This window comes from Micromys minutus, assembly GCF_963924665.1.
Source record: "Micromys minutus genome assembly, chromosome: 28".
In the NCBI taxonomy this organism is placed as follows: domain Eukaryota; kingdom Metazoa; phylum Chordata; class Mammalia; order Rodentia; family Muridae; genus Micromys; species Micromys minutus.
Genome location: NC_137963.1, coordinates 39,956,526 through 39,977,924, shown reverse-complemented (window position 1 = coordinate 39,977,924; position 21,399 = coordinate 39,956,526). Strand labels below are relative to the sequence as shown.

The window sequence follows — 21,399 nt, the reverse complement described above, 5'->3', positions numbered from 1 at the left end:
GAGAGGATCCATGCTAGATGTTCGAAAGAGTGGGTGTACTGGAGTTGTGACACTGTGTTCTGTCAGCGTGTGTGTGTGTGTGTGTGTGTGTGTGTGTGTGTGTGTGTGTGTGGTTTAAGTGTTGTGTTGGCTGACCAGTGTCTCTATGCCCAGACCTGCAGAGGGCGCGCCGAGCCTGGAAAGGATGGCTTTATAGTCCTAGGTCTAGGCAGATCAGTTCTGAGGTTGCGCAGGCGTTAGCGTCCCCGAATCTCCAGTGTCGCCTCCCATCTCCTCGCCAAGGGCTCACTGAAGGCTGGGGATTGGGTAAGGGTGAGGCAGGGGGTGGGACTTGCTTTCCATCGTGGGCTCCTGTCCCGAAAGTCCGCCAGATCGCCCATCCAGGTCTTTGAGGTCTAGGCGTATTCAACTGGGCGAGAGGGTAGCAGTGAATAAATAGAAGGCGTTTACCTCCATGGCCCCACCCAAATTATGGCGCCAAATTTTGACGACACGAAATAACTAATGTTTGACTTAAAGGATGAAGGAAGTTCACATCACCTCCAGCGCTTTCCTTCTCGGTGTAAGTTCCTAAATTACTTAGCACCCGAACCCACTCTAAGCAAAGGTTTCTTTATTCTCCAGAGGTTTCCTGAGAGACTAAACGCCGTTTTGTGCCTGATGAATTATTCGTCGAGCAGAAAAAGAACAAAAAACAAAAAACAACTTGTTCTATTCCTAAATGGGAACGGATAAATGATAAATATCTTTTCTAGCACGACACACGTCAAATAATTAAATTAGTTCCACAAAGATAAACTAGCAAGCCAGGGCTGTCTTGTCTTTAGCCGACCTGGGACCGCGGCGATGCTGCTGCCCCCTGGTGGCGGAGCCAGTGGCATGTCCCTACCCACTGCTTAGTCTCTTAATATCGAATTGATTTATGTTATTACGCTTTTATCACAACCAATGTATCTAAAGCAAAAACGAACAATATCAGCAGAGTTCTGGGGCGTTTCAGTTCGCCACTAGTTCCTAATATCCATGTAACAAAGCTGGACACCTCGTGTGTATTTGTGACACCAGCTCTAAGAGAGAGACAGGAAATTGTCGGAAGTGGCTTCCAGACTGGCCAAGAAGGGAGAAACCTTACCTCAAATAAATAGGTGGAGATTGATTAAAAACAAAAACAACATCCCGTTTCTGATCTCACACACACACTAAATAAATAAACCAACAAATAAAGTACTTTTGTACTTCAGAGTTTAAAAGAAAGCACAAGAGCCCAGAGATTACGATTGTCTTATGTTTAAAGGACAATTCTATAAGTTTAGAATAAATTTAGTGACTGTTTTTCCATTTATGTTTTTTGTTCCTCACTGGCACAGTATTCAGTGAAGTAAATACTGTTGTATACAGAAAGAAGCCATGAGAAATTCTTCTTTCTTTTCATGGCTTCTGAGTAGGTCTTTGCTGAAGTTTGTGTCACCAGTGAAGGTAAGTTTTAATTTTCTGGTAATAACTGTTCTCCCTGAGGCTTACTACCTCCCTTGGTGAACCTAGGCCTAGACCTGGGAGCTTCTGGCCTCTGTGGAATCTAATCTAGGCCTAGAGTGTGTTCAGCCTCTGAGACTCACTGCTGAATAAGCTCGCCCTTTCCCAGTTCTTTCTGAGCTCTGGCTGGTTCAGTAGAGCTGTTCTGGCCCAAACTCCTCTCCAAGCTGACTGATTCAATTTGCCTTCTCTCTCAGTCTCTCCTGAATTGCTGCTCTGCTTGGCTTTAAACTAACTCTGGCAATCTGTTCTACTTCTGGTTCCTTCTCATTTTGTCTTCACCCGTTCTCCCGCTCACTCTCTCTGTACAAGTGTTCCGGTGAACCTCCTTCTCCCCCTCTGTGCGGCTCTCCATGAACTCTCCTGTATTTCTTCTCTACTCTCGTCCTGTGCTGTCTCTCCCTAAGTAGCTTCTCTTTCCTGTCTCTTCTGGTGAGAGTTGGGCACATCCTATTCTGTCAAATCTTCCTCTGATTCATCACTTTGGCTACCACTCAATTAGATGTCACTTTCAAACATGGGTGTTCCCTTCTACAAAGTAACTTCCAACTTTACCCTCATTGTTTGGCATTAAAGGTGTGTGCTAAGGGCTGAGCCACACCACAACTAGAAACAGGTCCAAATATCACATAACACTTACCTTTAAAAGAAGATTTATTTTTTGATGTATGCATTTGTGTGCACCCCTCCCCCCACCATCTCCATGGAGGCTAAGAGAAGAAGCTCATAACTGCCTGTAACTTCAGCTCAGGGTATATAATGTCCTTTTTTGGCCTCCTTGGGTACTGTATGCATGCACACAAATACACACACTAAATTGAAAATAAATTTAGATATTTTTTAATGAGTACATACACTGTAGCTGTCCTAAGACACACCAGAAGAGGGCAGCAGATCTCATTACAGATGGTCGTGAGCCACCATATGGTTGCTGGGATTTGAACTCAGGACCTCTGGAAGAGCAGTCAGTGCTCTTAACCACTGAGCCATCTCTCCACCACAAATTTAAATCTTAAGTAAAAGTAAAGCAAAGAGCCAGAAGTGGGGCTACAAGAATATCGAATGTCTTGTAGGCCAGCATGTCTGAGGTTCAATCCCCAGAACAGCTTAAAAAGACATAAAGAAAAGGGTAAAGCTGAGTGACAAGGGTGGGGTAAGAACACATCGCTCCCTGTTCCTCAGTGAACGGACATCTGCACAGTCCTAGTAAAGTAAACAGAGCATGGTGTGACACGGGCCGTGGGCATTGCACACAGTAGGCTGAGTGGCAGAAACTGGTGAGAGAGCTAAATTTTCCCTTTTTATAGCAAGAACTCTATTGATGACACTCAGCACGTATCAACCAATAGTTACAAGGACTTGGACACATGAAGCAGACTCCCAGAAGAAATGTCTGAGGAGTTAAAAGTTGTGGGGGGAATGACACTGTTTAGAACAAGATTCTGGCACTTTCTTGTAAGAAAAAAATAAAATTTAAAGCTATGATGTTTGTGTGATTGAAAAAAAAATCTTTTGAGAATAAGGGAGGATCGGACAAAACTATTAAAGAAACAGACAAGTGGCCCCTCGTTCCCTGAAGGAAGAAGGAAAAAGGGTTGCCAGTCATCGGGTGAGCTCTCCTCTCCTCTCCTCCTCTGTTACTGGGTGTTAGGTCCAGGGCCTCTGGAAACAAACATTCTACAACTCAGCTGTATGCGCAGCCACGGTTTTTATTTACAAGAATTCTTTGAAAGAGTTGGGTGGTGTTCCTAGGCTAACCTTGAACTTACCTAACAGTCAGGCAGGCTGTTAGTGTGTCATCCTCCTGTCTCAGCCTCCCAAGTAGCTGGGATTACAGTCCTGCACCAACAGGTCTGGCTAGGTGTTGCTGCTGTCGGGTTTCCTCTTGCTTTAGAGCAGATATGAGCTCGGGCAGGGCTGAGAATCAAGGGTTCTAGATATGAAAGGCCCCTTTGTAAATGTCTGACTCTAAACCTGGGGAAGGCGATGTAACCTGGAGGGCTAGGAGAGGAGGAGCCTCTCTAGATTGTGAAGGTATTGTCCTGCAGGTCCAGCTGCTGTGGACACTGGGCTGTAAGTCCTGGCAGCTAGAGAAGTGACAGACAGGCAGATGGCTTCGGGGATGTGGGGAGGTACTCAGGTCAAAGTTCAGCGGCTCTACTACGGTCAGAACTCCCACATCTCAAGTTAGGTATCTCTCTGAAGAGGCACAACCTGTGAGGACCACAAAGGTCAGAGTTTTCCTTGGCTATGTTTCCAAAACGGCACGGCTGTGGGGGTTGATGGGTACAGGCAGGAGATCTCACCTTGGGTTCGGTGCTCTAAGAACTCTACACAGCCTTTGACTGAGGGATTCCCTTATGTGTGAGAATCCGATGTCAAAGGTTTGTTTGGTATATTTTGTTTTGTTTTGTTTTGGTAGCATTCTGGTATAGGGGCTTGGAGTAGGAATCACACTAATTAAAGAGACACTTTGTGATGTACTTTAACGTGTATAGCATTTTATAGTACAATGTGCACAACAGTTTGTAGGCTAAGACCGCCAGACTGCACAGCCTGGTGGGTGGGGTCCCTGTCTTCACCTGCCCCACAGGGGTGATGTGTGTGAGTGGGAAGCACTGAAGTCTGCCTGGGCACTGTGGAGACTGTGCTACAGCCATCACTAGCTCCTAGATCTCTGCCTTTCTCATCCATCCTCCAGGATCTGTCCCCTGTTTCCCCACATTGTCATGGCTCATCAGAGATTTTCTTTGCCCTGCCTGGGAATAGCTGGGTCTCTTCCCTAAGAAGAGGAAGAGGGAAGCCTGGTTCAAGCCTTCTGGAAGGGAAGATGGATTTGTGTTTGAATCTTGAGCTTTCAAAGACTAGAGAAGAGGGTTGAAGAAATGACTCAGGGGATAAGAGCACTTGCTGTGAAATCAAAAGGACCTGAGTTCAAATTCCCAAATACCCATGTAAAAGCCAAACATGGCTGCATGTTCCCGTAACCCTAGGATTACAGGGTTAGACAGGTGGATCTTAGCAGCTTTCCGGCTATCCAGGTTATCAAAATGTGAACCCCAACTTTAAATGAGGAAATGTCTTTAAAAGTGAAGTTGAGAGCTATAGAGAACACTTGATGTCCTCCTCTGGCCTTGTCATGTTCCCCCACAAATGTGAATATAACAGACGTGCACACACACAGGCACACACACAGGCACACACAGGCACACACATAGGCACACACACAGGCACACACAGGCACACCCCCCCACACACAGGCACACACACATGCACACACACCCACACAGGCACACACACACACACACACACACACACACGCACACACACACGCACACACACATGCACACACACCCACACAGGAACTGAGGAATTCGGGATGAGGCTGGACCAGCTTTTTATTCAGTTAGGTATAAATCATAGCTGCAAGGGAAAGGAGAAGGGGCCATGGAGAGCAAGTTCAGGTCTTGGAACCTGAGTGACCTCCTGGAGGGGACAGTCCTGCTGTCTCCTTCCTCATTCCCTGGGAGACACTCTTTCTTCTGGCTCTCTAGGTCTATCCCAGGGAAGGCAGCTCCGCCATATAAGAAAGGGGTGGTCATGCAGATGTGATGATTGAAGTAGGACAAGGATGTGACAAGGCCAGCGTGAGGTGGCTGCTCTGGGCCCCCTGAGTCTTTCTGTTTTCTAGCTTCCTCGTTGCCTGGTGAGTTGGACCGTGAAGCGTTCAGCTTAAAGTTCATGGAGGATTTCCTGGGCTCCAGGAGGGTCACCGGGCTACCCTCTTGAAGTCTGTTCAGTCCTGAGAGGAAAGGAGAGTGAGAGGCAGGTGGAGGGAGGTACCTCTTTGCTCTCCTTCCCATCCCCTCAGCAGCCTCACCCTTTGCAGCCTTTGGAGCCCTTTCCTTTCTTTCCAGACTTAGAGGTTCCTCGGTTCTTCCTGCAGCCTGGGCTTTGTTTGCCTGGAACTGGAGGCTGGTCCAGACGGCGCATCAGCTTCTGCACCCAGCCTTCCGTCGGGTTTGCGCATAGCTCAGGTTGAGAGTTCTTCCGGGGTGAGAACCTGAGGGTTGGAGGGTAACGAGCTTTCTTAGTCTGGCCCACTTGACACCTCCCCAACACAACCAGCAGCCTGTACCTACCCCTTCGGCGCACTCACAGGATTGCTGGGATGGGGCAGCCTAAACTTGGTTCTTGCTTCCTGTAGCCTCGGACAATACCGTAGGGAATCTTCTTCTGGCTGTACTTAAGGCAGCAGTCCTGACCTCCTCCATCACTGCCTGCAAGGTAGGTGCACAGACCCAGCGGTGGCTTATAAGGTGTCTCTCTGGCTCCCTTCCCCAGCTAAAGCCTTTCCCTCCTTGGTACCTTGGGTCCAGGGGATGCAGAGAGCCAGGACCAGGCTAAGGAGGCTCAGAGCCAGCATCTGAGCCATGGTTGTGGTTGAGTTGAGGATGAGACCAGAGTTGTAGGTGAGATGGACAGTTGGGGTCTGTGTGTGGGCTGCGACTGGCTTGCTGCCTATTTATGCAATCTGAGACTTTCGCTTCCCTCACTCCCCCCTCCTTTTCCTGTCAGTTGGATCAGATGGCACTGCAAGCTTCTCTAGCGTCCAGTCAGCTCATAGCAGTTTGTCTCCTCATCTCTCCCTGGTCCTTCCAGTCGCTGTCCCCAAAGCATGGTTGCTTCCTTCTTGCCCTTCAGCCTCACACATCTCCTCTCCTTTCAGCAATTACTCATCTAGCTAATGATTAGGAGTTCTCTATATTTCCCTGACAATAGACCTTAATTCAGGCACACCACATGCAAATGCATCCTCTCTTACTATGGCTTTTCTGATGGTCGAGCACAAAATTTTAAAGTTTTGTGAAGTTCACCTTTCCCCCTCTATCCGTATTAGCTGTGATGTTATTACCACAACGTCATATTTAAAAGATCACTAACAGACCCAAGCCCACGAAAGTCTCCTCTGCTTTAAAACAAACAAACAACAACAAAACCATGTATTTCTGTGTGGCTGTGGGTGGTGGTCGCTGAGGGTGCAGGGAGCTGAACTCAGGTCCTCTGTAAGAGCCTTAAGTGCTGAGCCATCTTTCTGTCCCCTCCCTTATATTTTATTATTATTTCTTCTAGCTTTTGAGATTAGAATGTAATCACACAGCTGCCCCCTTCCCATTCCTCCCCAGAGATTCTAATAGATATTGTACTGAATATGAGGCCCACTTACGCTGTTACTGCTCTCTCTGTAAGATTAAAAACCAATCCATTAATAAGGAAAGCGTTTTAGTTACTCAGGCCTGCTTCAACTAGAATGTTTTGTATTTTTCAAAGTATAAGTCTTATACCTACTGGATTAAGTTTGCCTGTAAGTATTCTGTTTGATACTGATATAAATGTATTTGTTTTCTTGATTTCCTTTTGGAATTTTGATGTTGTTACTTTTTTGAGACATGGTCTCTGTCTGTAACCCTTGGTTATTCTGGGATTCACTTTGTAGACCGGGCTGGGCTTGAACTCAGATATCCACCTGCCTCTGCCTCTGCCTCTGTGGGCTGGAATTATTAATTGCTAATGCATAAATTTCCAACTGATTTAGTTTTGGTTTGGTTTGTATCTTCAAGCTTTGCTGAATTCATATATTAAACACGTGTGTGTGTGTGTGTGTGTGTGTGTGTGTGTGTGTGTATGTGTGTGTGTGTGTGTAGTTTCTCTCTCTCTCTCTCTCTCTCTCTCTCTCTCTCTCTCTCTCTCCTATAACTTGCACTGTTGGGTTGAAGTAAGCATGGGCATCTTGTGTGTTCCTGGCCTGAAGAGAGTTCAGACTTTGTTTATTGACACTCGCTGTGGGAGTCTCTTAATTCCTTATTATGTTGGGGACGTTTCTTTCCATTTTCAGTTAATGGAGTGTTATTTTCTTCTCCTGAAAGGGCACTGGATTCATCTTTATAATCATGTGGTAAGATTGTATGGGTTTCCCCTTCATATTAATCTGACCTTTGATTTTGAACCACTGTTGTAACCTGAGAGCAAATCCCACTTGGTCATAGTATATAATACTTTACTGTGCTGCTGAGTCTGTTTTTTAGATATTTTGTGGAGGACTTTTGTGTCCTCACTCATTAGGAATGGGGACTGGTCTGTTGTTTTCCTGTAGCGTCCTTTTCCAGCCCTAGGACCAGGTGACGCTGACCGGAGAATGTGTTAGGAAATGCCAGCTCTCCAGAGTTTTGGAAACTTTGAGAACAACTGGTGCTAAAACTGTTGTAAATGTTCACTAGAAGTCACACTGTGTTCACTAGAAGTCACACTTCAGCCATTGGACAGGCTATTTTCTTACTTTTGGTGTTTTACAATTGTTGTTCCTTATTCAATGTTCTTACTTGGTGTGAACCCATTCAGAAGGGGTATTTCCTCTCTAGTTAGTTCTTGTGGGTTCGGAATTTATCCATTTCATCTAGGTTGGAACAGAGTTGTACATAGCACCTTCTCTTTTTGTTTTGTTTTTTATTTTGGTTTTTTCTTTTGAGTAGGGTTTCTCTGTGTAGCCCTGACTGTCCTTGCTCTGTAGAGCAGGCTGGCCTGGAACTCAGAAATCCACCTCCCTCTGCCTCCTGAGTGCTAGGATTAAAAGCAAGCACCAACTCGCTCAACTTATTGGATCCTTTTTATAGTGATAACCCTAATTCCACTTCTGACTTCAATGACTTGATCTTTTAAACTAAAAAAGTATTTTATTTCATGTACATGGATGTCTTTGCCTACCTGTATCTGTATACATGTGTGCAGTATTCTTGTGGGGGAGAGGAGGGTGTCAGATCCCTGGGAACTGGAGTTACAGATGGTTGTGAGCCACCATGTGGGTTTTGATTATTGAGGCTGGATCCTCTGGAAGGACAGCCAGTGCTTTTAACTACTGAGCTGTCTCTCTAGCCCTTGACATTTGTTAATTAAAATAAATAAAATATTTTTTGACACAAGGTCACTGGATGTGACCCTGGCTGTCCTGGAACAAATATGTGGACCAGGCTGGCTTTGGATTCACAAGATCTACTGACCTCTGCCTTCTAATTATTTTTATTTTTATTGTCTTTTGATTCTTTATTTCATTTATTTCTGATTTCATCTGTATCATTTCCTTCTTCGTACTAATTTTTTTTTTTTAGTTTGCTCCTCTTCTTTTGTTCTCTTAAGAACCTTGCAGTCTGTCCTGACAGCTAAGACAGATGACTGAGTCCCATTCGTACACCCAGGTACTTGTCTTCAGCTGGCCTCTCCCTGCAGAGCTTGGTCCCAGCCTCCTTCTGTAATCCAGGCTGGCCTTGAACTCAGACTGTTCTGCTTCTGCCTCCTAAGTGGTGCGTTAAGGTTGGGAAGTGCTGTTTCTGCCTGTCCTCAGCAGTTTCATACATTGCTTTCTCAACTTACTACCCCCAAAGATGGATGGTTCCCAGATTTCCTTTACTTCTTTGCCCAGGGTTCCCTTCAGCCACCCGAAGGTAGTCAAGTAACAATAATGTAAACACTGGTAATGTGCTGATGTCTGGGTTTTCTCAGTGATGTTTCTCAGTGTGTTGTGTTGTTGTTTTGGTGGCTTGTTTTCTGTGAGTGAGCTATATTTTGTATATTTGTAGCCTTTTGATGACTATTGGAGACTCAGACCATAGTGTGGGGTCTTTGGACATCAATTCTTACGTTTTTCAGAGGCCAATGACTATTAGCTTCAAATTTAGATGTAACCTGCCTCTGCCTCCCAAGTACTGAATTTAAAGGAGTGTGCCACCATGCCTGGCTGACGGCCATTGTTGAGGACTGTGCCATCTACTTGTGACTTTTCCAAAGTGATTTTGCTCAGTGTGCTGTCTTTTATGTACAGGGTAATATTTGAGGTTTCCTTTTGTGGGGGACAGGATGCACTGAAGACAGCACTGATGGGTGGTTACAGGAAAGAAGGGCTGGTTATGAGAGCTGGAAGAATAACCATGCCCTTGGACCTGAGGTTTTCCAACGGGCTGGGACATTATAGGGTAGAGAGTGTCCTTGCTAGCAAGAAGGTGTCGTTCCTGGAAGATGACTGGGGGAAAGTCAGAGAGAAGGTGTCATGAATCTCCCAGATGCTAGGGAAGCAAGAGGCTCCCAGGTCCCAACAGGGATGGCATTAGCTGAAATACCCAACAAAGGGGTGAGAGACCCTGTAGAGACCATATCCAGAGGTTAAACACGGCCCCTGGTTGAGGGATGGGGCCACCCACCCACCTCAAAAATATTAACCCAGAATTGCTCCTGTCTAAAGGAAATACAGGGACAAAGAGTGGAGCAGAGACTGAAGAAAAGGCCATCCAGAGACTGTCCCACCTGAGGATCCATCCCATATGCAGACACCAAACCCAGACACTGTTGCTGATGCTAAGAAGTGCTTGCTGACAGGAGCCTGATACAGCTGTCTCCTGAGAGGCTCTGCCAGAGCATGACCAATACAGATGCTGATGCTCAAAGACTGAGCACCAGGTCCCCAGTGGAGGAGTTAGGGGAAGGACCAAAGGATCTGAAGGGTATTACAAACTCATAGTATTAACAACAATATCTAACAACCAGACCCCTGCCCCACCCCAAGATCTCAGGGACTAAATCACTAACCAAACAGTAGGGGACCCATGGCTCCAGCCACATATGTAGCAGAGGATGACCTTGTCGGGCATCAGTGAGAGGAGAGGACCTTGATCTTGTGAAGACTCAATGCCCTAGTGTAGGGGAATGCCAGGGTGGCCTTTAATCCCAGCGCTTGGTGGCAGAGGCAGTCAGATCTCTGTGAATTTGAGGCCGACTGGTCTACAAATATTCTGGGACGGTTAGGGCTACATCGTGAGACCTTGCCTCAAACAAAAGAAAGAAAATGTCTTAAATCTTTTACCTAGATTTTGGCACCAGAAAAAAATTTAAATTTCCATTTATTTGTCTCCTTGGTAGAGCTGACAAAGAAGCATGAGTAGCTGTGGTTGTCTGTCAGTCAGTCTGTCTTCTTTTTCTCCTTCTTCCTTTCTTTCTCTTCTTTTTGAGACTGTCTCACCATGCAGGTTGGCCTGGTCTGTAACTCGTTATGTAGACCAGAATTGCTTCAATCTCAAGAGATCTCCCTGTCTCTGCCCCCTGAGTGCTAGCACTAAAGGTGTGTAAGAACACACTAGAATTCTGTTTACTTCTCAGGAGTACGGATCTATGTGTGCATGTAGGTACTAAGGTGGCCAGAAGGGGTGCTCTGGAACTGGAATCAGTTACAGGTCGAAAGCCACCCACAATAGGGGCCAGAACCTGAACTCTGGTCCTTCAGGAGAGCAGAAACACTCTCGCTGAGCTCTCATTAGCTTCTCTGATGGCTAATTTTAGTTGTCAACCTAATTGGATCTGGAATTAAGAGATAAAGCTCTGGTCAAACCTGTGATTTCTTTTTTAATTAACTAATTGTGTGTGTGCTCGCGCATGAGAGAGAGAGAGAGAGAGAGAGAGAGAGAGAGAGAGGACAGCTCTGGGGTGGGAGTTCTATGCATGCAACTGCACCTACCTGCACCTGCCCTTTTCTTATGGGTTCTGGAATTGAACTCAGGCCATCAGGCTTTCAAGACCAAAGTTTTTCCTCATTAAACCATTTTTCCAGTCCTGGGATTTTCCTGGCTGCAGTGGGTAGACACACCATAGACACAGCACTGCCCACCCTAAGTGGGTAGACACATCAAAAATGTGGGTTGTTCCTTCTAGTAACTGTCCAGCTGTAAGAAGGTCAGAGGGACAACAAAGTTTCACATTTTGCCTGCTTGCCTTGAGTCTTGCTGGTGAGTTTATTTACCCTGTTGCTGCCACTGCATTTCCTTGCTGGTATCAGAACCCCGATTCTTCTGGCTTCCAACCTCAACTCAGGGACTCCTCCAGGCCATCAGTGGCATGCTAAGTATTCAGCCTTGTGGGCAGCAGCTTCCAGGCTCTCAGCGTCTCCAGCCTGAAGACAGTTATCGTTGAGCAGCCTGGATGATACTGTATAAGCCAGTCTAATAAATATCCTTTGGATATGTATCTGTTCTACCTGTTTGGCTCCTCTAGAGAACCCCAACACACAACTTGTCTCTGAGTTTTCTAAAAAGAAAGATAGCAGGGCCTAGAGCAAGGTATGCAGATGGCAGTCATCCTGAATTTCTTTCCCAAACTGGCTGCACTAAGCATCCCCTGGAAAGCTTGTAAAAATAAATAATCTGTCATTATAGCAGATCAACTTAAATAGACTCTTATAACACAGCCAAGTAATCTGTATTTTTACCAGGTTGTCCAGGTAATTCCGAGCATTTGACGGGTGTTATTGAAAGAGCCACCTGGGCTGGTTCTGCTCCCATCCCACGTTCCAGATGAGCAAAGAGCTTGTGGTGGGAAACAAAGGTGGCCAGAGAAAATGATTTCTTCATTGCCTCTCTGGAGGAAGGTTATTTTCCAGACTAGCATAGAAAATAAAGGTGGGGAGAGGGGATGAAGAGTAAAAAGCCGACTGTGTGATTTCACTACTAAAATATGTAGGCCCTTCTCTGTCCCCCAAGACCCTGCTGCGCCTTTACTTATACTCTCATTCGTGGTGCATGGTTCCCCTCAGGTGCCAGAACCTCTCCTGCCCAACCTGAGCCTGCAGAGCCTCAAAGAGATGCTCCCTCCTGGGGTTGGGGGGCAGGGATGGGGTGGGGTGGTCTTCCTGCTTATTCCTGGGCTTAGAGTCTAAAGGAAGGGCCTTGTAGGTAACTGAAGATTTGATGGGGCCGGAAACCTTGATGAGAATAAGCTAGGAAAGGAAACATCTGTCCTGATCACAAAGGGGATGAACGGTACCTGCCCTACCTGGTCTGTTACTAAACCTGGGGCCTGAGGTAGTCTGGGAAGGAGTAAGGCCATGGGGGAGGTTAGATGAGGAACATTTTGTTACTTTTCTCAGGTCTCCAAGGACCCATGTCCAGCCAATCTTCTGCCTTAATTTGCTGGGCTCATTCCAGTCCACAGTCCCACTTGAACCCTAACATGGGCATGGAGGTCTAGAGTTTACACATTCTTGAACCGCTTGGGGTCCCTAAGCCAGACTGCAAGTAAACAGTGCAGGAAGGTCACAGACACCACTGGATGTCAATCTGAGGTTTGAGTGTCTACTTAATAAGTGTTCCAGTCCTCACTGTAAAAGTTTGACTCCTCGGGTAACCTGGTTACTGTTTGACAGCCCCATGGGGCCTAGGAGCAAAGGAGTCCTACACTGGTACCTGGGCGTAAGGAGTGGGACAGGCACCGTGGCTGATGACAGGTAGTAATGACAAGATAGCTGACACAGACTGAGTCCCTGGTGAGTGGGAGAGGAGAAGTGTGCATTGCTGCCTTTCTCGGCCTCTCTTTCACTGTCTGGGACTGGCACCTGGGGCCATTCTGGGGTAGACGCCTTAGGTGTTGCAAGAGTCTGGAAGTTCCTGTATTGGAGTAGCCATATTCACTTCAGCTCTGTGCCTGCGTGCTCCTGTCTACTTGGGGGCTCCAGGGCAGCAGATGCTCCCTCTAAGTTTGGCAAGCAAGAGCCAGGGGGAGGGTATGGTGGGAATTTCAGCTCAAGGGCTGGGCTAATCCTGGAAGAGGTTTTGGGGTGGGCCAGGACCCATGGGTCCAGGGTCAAAAGGCCTGGCTGCTTTGGTGCTCCTGGGTTCCCGGCAGAGCACTGAGTGAGCTGTCCAGAAATAAGGTGCCTTGTGGACAAAAAAACGATGGCTCCTGTGCCAGCAGAAATTGTTGGGTCCCTGAAGCGGTGAAAGTTGTGTGTCCAGTGTGCAACTGTTCAGGGTTGGAATTAGATGGATGCCCAGAATGGTGTTGATCTGGGTACAGATTGGACTAGGATTATAGCTATCTCAGGGAAAGATCATTTGATGTTAATGTGGGGTTTTGAACTGGGTTGTGATTCTTGCCGTTAAAAGCTGGTATATCTTGGATTGGTCTTTTGAAGACAGAATGGAGTCAGACACTGAGTTTGGGTTTGAGGTTTAGATTGGCCAAGGAGTTTACGTTGTATGTTGGAGTTTGGTTCTGAACTTCTAAGACAATCCAAGGAGAGACATATGGTTCTCTGCCATGTGCAATTCTGCTCTGATATGGGGGGTGGGGAGTTTGCTGGCTCTTTGTGGGCTCTCTGTGTGAGGCTGTAACTCTCCCTGGAGCTATCCAAGTAGGGTGGGTGGCCCTCCATGTCCCAGGAAGAAGAAACACCAAAGCCTTTTATGTTAGGCTCATTTGGTCATCCAAACATTTTGTTGACATTTACCACACCACTTTTCTCTTTCTGGGAATGAGGCTGGAGTTCGGTTAGGAGTAGGGCCGTAAGGCTAGGATTTCGGCTAACATTAAAGTTTGTCATAGAGATATAAAAGGGATCATGTCTGTGTCAGGGGCCTGGGCACCTGAGATTTTGATGTTTCCCTAAGGGTGGCCTGGATCAGGCATGTCTGCCTGGCTTGTTCTTCCATTGTACCTGCTGTGTTAGACTTCAGGGGGATCAGTATTTGCAAGCATGGAGCCCTGAGTAAACTGAGGCTTTTTATGGTGATGCAGATGGGATTCTAAAGAGGGTTGTGAACTTAGGTCCTGACTTTGTTAGGTCTGTCCATGTGAACAATTTCTGGTGTTTACCTGTGTTTGACATCATTAACTGTCTATCACTCTCAAGTATTGGGGTCACTGCTGTTCTGAGTTTTTCCTGTAGTACTCAAGATCGAATCAAATGCCTTCATAGTGCTCTGCCACTGGGCAAGACCCTCCTTTCGTGAATATTTAAGACCTAACCATCAAGTTGTTGAGACTAGGATATACACATGAATCCAAAGCTATCCCATTACAGACAGTAGGATAGAAGTTACAAGCCATATTTAAAGGAGGCAGAAGTGTCAGTGTGGTATATTATACCTTTAATTCTAGTTCTCTGGAGGTAGAGGCGGGTAGATCTCTGTGAGTTAGAGGTTGACCTGGTCTACAGAGTTAGTTCCTAGTCGGCCAGGACCACAAAGTGAGACCTGGTCTCAGGAGAGAAGGAGGAGGGGTCAGAAGAGAGCTGGGGGCTTACTTGGGAGAGGTGTTTGAAGCCTGGGTTTGGATAGCATTTGTGTCCGTGGATCTCTGTGACTGTCTGTATAGTTTTATATGTAAGCCTGCCTTTCTGTCTGCATGACTTTCTTGCCTGTGTCTGCTCCAGCTTGTCTAGGAGTCTATGTAGGTGCATTTTCTAGACAAGATCTTTCACGGTCTGATTCAGTTTTGAGTGGCATGGTTGAATTTATCATATGAACCTGTGTGGTTGGGTCTCTGTTTCCACCTGAGTCAGCTTCAACCTCTCCTTTTGACATCCTACCCCCACCCCCCTGACACACCCCAGCTGCCAGCACTATTTACCGCAAATAATGGCTTCCCTTCCCGCTGTCTGGATTCCCACGGGTCAGGCTGCCTGCCCAGGCCCCTGGCCCTCTGGCCTCTGAATCGGGCCTGACCTTGGAAGTGTTACACTCTGGAAATCCCCCATGCTCCTTGCCTGGGTAGGGACTGAGAGGAGATGTGTGGAGAGGAGCAAGAGGGGCAGCAGTTGGCAGCGCCCACCCTCCTGGAAACAAGATCTTTCCCAATTCTTTCCCAGGCTTCCTCTTACCCCATGCTTTCTTCCCAGCCTTGTGCTCAGGGTCCTGACCTAGTTGAGACCGAAGCCCAGTCCTATTAGGTGGGGTTCTGCTGTGTCCTGGCATCGGCATGCTGTTAGATGTCTTCTCTCTTTCCTCCCTTCGCAGTGGACAAAGGAACCATTTTTGTTCCTTATCTGTCAGGCCTGGCTCCAGAGTCCAGTTGGAGATTAGGCCCTAGGGGGTCAGCACAGTAGCAGGGACCCAAGCACAGCAGCCACTGGGTAGCAGTGTATTTGACTGTAGTCATCCCCTGTTTCCCATAACTCCTCCAAGACCCACCCAAGATTTATACCCATCTCTGCTCCCTGCCAACCACATTAGGTTCAATTTGTGCAGCCATTAAACTAAGGGTCATGGAGTCATCGCTGGAATTTAGTTGACTTACCAAGGGCCATACCCTAAGTAAAACTTACTCTGTCCTTCTTAGCAGCCATCAGCTGTCAGTAACTCTTCAGCCAGGAGTGGGGCCTCAGGTCATCCAGGCTATTTTGAAATGTTCTTCTTGAGAGCCAAAAGGGGATGTTCTAGAAGGTTGGTGTCATTTATCGTGTCAGGAGGTGCTAGAATGACCTTCACACTTCTAATCAAGCACTGGTATATTCCTGGCATCTACCACTAATCTAAGGCTATACATTCTTGAATCTGTGCCTGTGTGATGCTTTTGCTTTTTCAGTTTCCCTCCCTTAAGTCTAAGGAAAGGAAATGGATGGGGCTGTGCTAGGAATGTGGGAAAGGATGGGGAGGCTCCGTCCTCCATCAGCATCCTGCTGAACCACAGGCTCTGCCTCTGTCTTCTAGCCCACTTCTCTGAAAGTCTCTATTGCAACTCATCTCTCCAGCCCTTTGCTGTGGGAGGTTGGTCAGCAGCATGAGCCCATGGTGGATTATGACAGGCCTGTGGGGAGCCATTAGAAGGACCTGCTCCACCCTAAACCAGGATGTGTGCACAGTAACCCACCTTCCTACCTTGGGCCACCATGACATTTGAGTCAATTCCCTTTTTTGCCCCCTGTCCCCAGTCTCCTTGATCTGTGGCTCTCTGCCCAGCTCCCACAAGGCAGAGAGGATGTGCCTGTCACAAGACCTTTTCATTTGAGTGATGCTTCAGGAAAACACCTGTGAGAATGTTGGCTCAGCAGGCTGGGCCGTGTTGCTCTCTGCCCTCTGGACCAACCAGGGCCTGGGCTTCCTTCCTTATGTGCAGGATCATGTACCATTCAAAGTAGGGACATGTTCATGTTTTTGCCATGTGGGGTTTCTGCTGTGGACATGTTATACCAAATAATTGTGTTCTGTAAGCTTTGTGTCTGCTTCTTATTGGTTTGATAAGTTGGCTACTGAAGATAGGTTTTCTTAAGACCAAGAACATTCCTTACCCCTGACGCCATATCATTACTAAGCTCAGCATTTCCAGCCTTCATTATAGTTCTTGTCCTCTCCATGTCATGTTGGAAGGATGAAGTGGCAGCGGCGGCGGCGGTGGCAGCAGCATATTCTGAGGGTTCTTTGGTGGCCACTAAGCATTAGTGAGAATACTTTGTGGACCCAAAGGCAGAAAGTCTCTTCCTTAACTAGAGTGTGATTGGTGACTTGGGGTGAGTGAGAATCCGGGGAGGTCCTCTGCTAAGCACCCCAGTGCTCTTTGGCTCTGGGCACTCAGTTCTTTCCCTGGATTCTCTCTAGCAGTGCCTACAGTCCACAAACACCTACCTGCTTCAAATACCTTCTTGTGTGTTTTTATCTGGGCTCTTATGCTGCCCCCAAATGTCTGCCCCAATAGAATCTTCCACGCTAACTTAGAGAACCCCTTTCTGTGTTCGTTCCTTCCTTGGCTTGGCTTTCCTGAGAAGCCATGGTCCCTTCTAAACTGTAAACTTGAGGCTTCTTGTGGAGACCTGGTGATCCTCAAGTACCTTTCTGGAATCTTTCTGGCACCAGATGAGGACCTTCCTGGATTTTTTCTGGCATAAGAACCAGGATTTGGTAGCCTATTCATCCTGTTATGTTTATCGACACAGCCTGTCTTAACCTTGGTGTTTTCTTTCATCTAAGTGTCTTTTTCTTTTCTTTCTTGTACCATGGATGACCACATCTTGGATTCTAGGGCTCATCAATCCCAGAAATGAGACAGCAGAGTGTTGGTTAGTGGGCCTCTGAGAGGTACAAGCCCATGGCTGACATTGGGCTGGAGAAATTGTTTTTTTGGGGGAAGTCTGCAATTTCCCCTCGGGCTCTGGCCTGGTAGAATAGGGAGGAGAGATGCAGAATGCTCCAGCAGGAACCTCTGGGTGGGTGGGAAAGTACTCTGCCTCTTCCTGACAGAGCTGACTGACTAGAAAATGAGTCACACTAAGCGTTCACGTCTACCTACACAGGTCTCTAAAGTACGTCTACCTGCTGCTTTCATTAGCCATTTAAAAACTGACAGCAATGTGGCTGGAGAGATGGTTCGGTGGTTAGAGCACTCGCTGCTCTCCCAGAGGTCCCAGGTTCAATTCCCAGCATCATGGCAGCTCACAACTGTCTATAACTCCAGTTCTAGGAGATCTGACACACTCATACTAATGTACATTATATAAAATAAAATATTTTTTAAAACTTGCAGCAAAAGGTAGTTCCCTTTGAAAGGGCATTGCCTGCTTATTAGCTCTCAAGTCAGGGCAATACCCACTTATAAGCTGTAAAACACTCCCAGTTACTGACCTATTAATATCCACTGGGGTTTTATCCAAGACTTGCTAAATGATGTTTAGGACAAGCTCTTTGTCTTTGAGTAAATCTCTACTAAGACACATTACATTTAGAAATGCAGATTTAACCACTGAGTGTGGTGGTTTGATAATTTTAACCCTAGTACTGGGGAGGCAGAGCCAGGAGAAACTGTGAGTTTGGGGCCAACCTATTCTACCCAGTGAGTTCCAGGACAGCCAAAGCTGTCAATAAAACCAGAGAGAGAGAGAAAGAGAGAGAGAGAGAGAGACAGAGAGAGACAGAGAGAGAGAGAGACAGAGAGAGAGACAGAGAGAGAGAGACAGAGAGAGAGAGACAGAGAGAGAAAGAGACAGAGAGAGACAGAGAGAGAGAGACAGAGAGAGAAAGAGACAGAGAGAGATGAAAAATACAACATGCTATATATAATGAAAGCAATGGTTTTATGAATGGCTGCATACACACATGTTGTGTATATATGCCTACATATCTCCTTATGTCTTTATATTTGCATTGTACTAATTGTATTAGAGATCAGTGAGTGACCATGCAAGTTAAAACAATTAAATCAGCCCTAAATTAGGCCTGGAGAGATGGCTCAGTGATTCAGGGCACTGGCTGCTGTTCTAGAAGACCTGGGTTCAGTTCCCAGCTCCCGCACAGCAGCTTACAGCTGACTCCAGTTCCAGGGACTTTGATGCCCAATGTGGGAGCCAGATACTCATATGGTACATGCACATATATGTAGGCAAACACGCATACATACACATTTTTAACTTAAAAAATATCAGCCCTAAGTGCCATTTGGTTCATATGATTTTGGTAAATCTTTGACATTATGTTAATTTAAATTTATTGGTAAGATATAAATTAAAAGTGTCTTGAAAGTGAAAATGTCTCCACCTCAATCCAATAAAGATGGATTGCGAATCCAATAAAGATTTTTGTTTTCTTTACTGAGTCTCAAAAGCATGTTTATTTGTTTTAAATAATCATTTTCTAGCTCTGGCTAAATAAACACTTATTTTAGGTTATTGTACTATATTTTATATTCCCTATCTAGTATCTAGAAATGCATATATATATCTACAGGTTTCATATGCTATGTATTTGAGCTTCATCTAAATGTTATACAGAAGTCTGAATAGAAGATCAGGCTCTTCAAGGGAATCAGTTAAGTGCTGTTTTTGTAGAATATGTCTGGCATTTAGAGCTTAAACACAAAACCATTGATAAAACTCATTGTTTCTGCTGTTAGTGTTTGGTACCAATCAGAAACAAAACACATTTGTTAGAAGATCCTGCTTTAATCAGGTTAAAACCAGATCTTTGGTTTTTTCCTTCATTTTAAAGGATTTGGATAGATTTTTAAATATTGTTTAGAGATTATTAATGTACCATGTGCACGCTGATGTCCCTGGAGGCCAGGAAAGGGCACCAGATCCTCTGAAACTGAAGTTATAGATGGTTGTGAGCCAACACGTAGGTGGTGGGAACTGCACCCAAGGCCTCTAGAGAGCAGCCAGTGCTTTCAGCCACTAAGCCCTGAACCCTGTCTTTACCTGCTTGCTTTATCACTTTTGCCAGTGTGTAAGAGATGAAGCTATGTATCAAGTGGATGTCTTATGGCCATTCCCACTCTTTTCTAAATGCATGTTTAAAGCTAATCTCTATAGACCCACCAGAGAAAAAAAAATCCCGAAAGGTTCTGCTGAGCCTTACATTAAAGGTAAAAACTAAGTTTATATAAGACCTGTGGATCTGCGATACTTCTGGTTACTGGAGACTTTTTATGTAGAGTGTATTTATGTTCACAAGCCTCTTAAAAAGTTAGGGAATACTGAGGTGGTGGTCTCTACACTAAAGTTGTATTAATAGCTTTCCTCAGGCTGATGCTCAGGACCTCTTCCATGTGTGCTGCTGCAGCAACGGGCAGCAGAGGGCGGGGCAGTAGGTCCACTCTGCAGGCATCTTTGATGGCAGAGATAACAGGATTGGCTGGTGAGCTGGATGTGGACTCTCAGATGAAAAAAACCCAGGACAGCACTATTGTCTATGGCCAAACTACTGGAGAGATGGTGGCCTTCGGACTCTGTAAGAAACACTGACTGGAGCAGTTGTGCCAGGTGAGTGATGGGGATGGGGATTCAGGAGTTCATTTCTGAATAATGGGACTGAGTAGGCAATCTGAATATATAAGAACAAGCCAGCCAGAGTTCAGAAACTCTGTAGTGGCAAAGCCCGTGTCTTGTGTTCAGCCTAGTCTCCGAGTAAGAGACAAGCACCTGGCCCATAGCTAACATGTTTGTTGAGTATAAGGTCTTTCTCGAAGTCACACGTCCAGAGACCTCATCCTCATCTGACTCCTCATCAGACCTGTGTCTGGGCTCCATACTCTATGCCATCAATGATTCTTAAAGCAAAGGACGGCTAGACTGTGTCACTAGTGACATCATAAAGCAAAGGACGGCTAGACTGTGTCACTAGTGACGTCATTATGCTCTAGCAGCTGTCAACCCAAACAAGAAACAAAGGAATCTCTGAAGTTAAAAAAAAAAAAAAGATTCATGAAGCTATGAGACACCATCCAGAAAGAGTCCATTCCTGGAACAAGTTTTCATACTTCTCAGCCTTAGCTGATGCACGTGACAGTTGGGAAACAGCCACGATCAGAGCCGAGTACATTTTTATAAACTTTGAGGAAAATGTGTTTCATGAGGGCTATAGACAAGGTCAGGACCGTGGGCAGAGATGTTTTTGGGAAAGGAGGAAGATGATAGTTGCTGTGAACCTTTTGTTGGTGAGACAGGACCTCACTGTGTCGTCCTGGCTGTCCTTGAACTCACTAGGTAGGCCAGGTGGGCCTCGACCTCACTGAGATCATCCTGTGTCTGCATACCAAGGACTAGAATGAGATGCGCACACCACTATACTGGACAACTAGTTTCTTTTACGTTGATCGGTGCTAACCATCCGAAATGCTCAAGCATAAACAGGGCTCGGTAACCCTAAGGTCCCAGAGCATGAAGAGTCTTTTCTGACGGTTCTCTGCAGAATTAATTTCTCTCATTTCTTTTTCATTCCAGCCTTTGACTTTCAGAATTAAATTGAGAACATCACAATTTTTACCTTATCACTTTACTTTTGGCCCCAAAATATGAGACAGGCAAAGAGTTTGGTGAAGGAATCGAAGCCTGCTTTATCTTTAATGTATATTACACAAGAGACTTCCTTTCTGGTCAAGCATTTTAATTCACATTCTAGTTGGGGAAAGGGAAACTGACTTGTCTAAAGTAAGTTTAAATCTCCTTTCTGAGATGAGGGCATTTGCATTTCCTTCATACCTTCGCTTAATAATGTACAGAAGAGACAAAGAAGACAGACAACTCATTCGGAGATAGAAAATACATTTTGGGTGAGAGCAGTCCCCACAATG

General features: G+C 46.0%; 1 protein-coding gene and 1 pseudogene across 2 annotated transcripts in view; one reads left to right on the top strand and one right to left on the bottom strand.

Annotated features, from left to right (window-relative positions):
• LOC308438736 (large ribosomal subunit protein uL30-like) overlaps positions 1-21,399 on the top strand; it is a 111,174-nt pseudogene that overhangs the window by 30,055 nt on the left and 59,720 nt on the right. The window lies entirely within an intron of this gene.
• CCL21 (C-C motif chemokine ligand 21) lies at positions 4,914-6,017 on the bottom strand. Its single transcript, XM_080940388.1, has 4 exons — positions 5,902-6,017; positions 5,693-5,813; positions 5,414-5,596; positions 4,914-5,335 (listed from the first exon to the last, which is right to left on the bottom strand). Exons 1-4 carry the CDS (start codon positions 5,966-5,968, stop codon positions 5,311-5,313), a joined length of 396 nt encoding a protein of 131 aa, XP_080796514.1. The 5' UTR covers positions 5,969-6,017; the 3' UTR covers positions 4,914-5,310.

What these genes read in the sequence shown, in the direction of transcription:
- CCL21 (XM_080940388.1), bottom strand. Translation starts at nt 5,968, where the DNA reads ATGGCTCAGATGCTGGCTCTGAGCCTCCTTAGCCTGGTCCTGGCTCTC. An exon ending in CTGCATCCCCTGGACCCAAG is followed by an intron (nt 5,814 to 5,901) that starts GTACCAAGGAGG and finishes CCTACCTTGCAG; the next exon opens with GCAGTGATGGAGGAGGTCAG. An exon ending in TGCCCCATCCCAGCAATCCT is followed by an intron (nt 5,597 to 5,692) that starts GTGAGTGCGCCG and finishes TCCAACCCTCAG; the next exon opens with GTTCTCACCCCGGAAGAACT.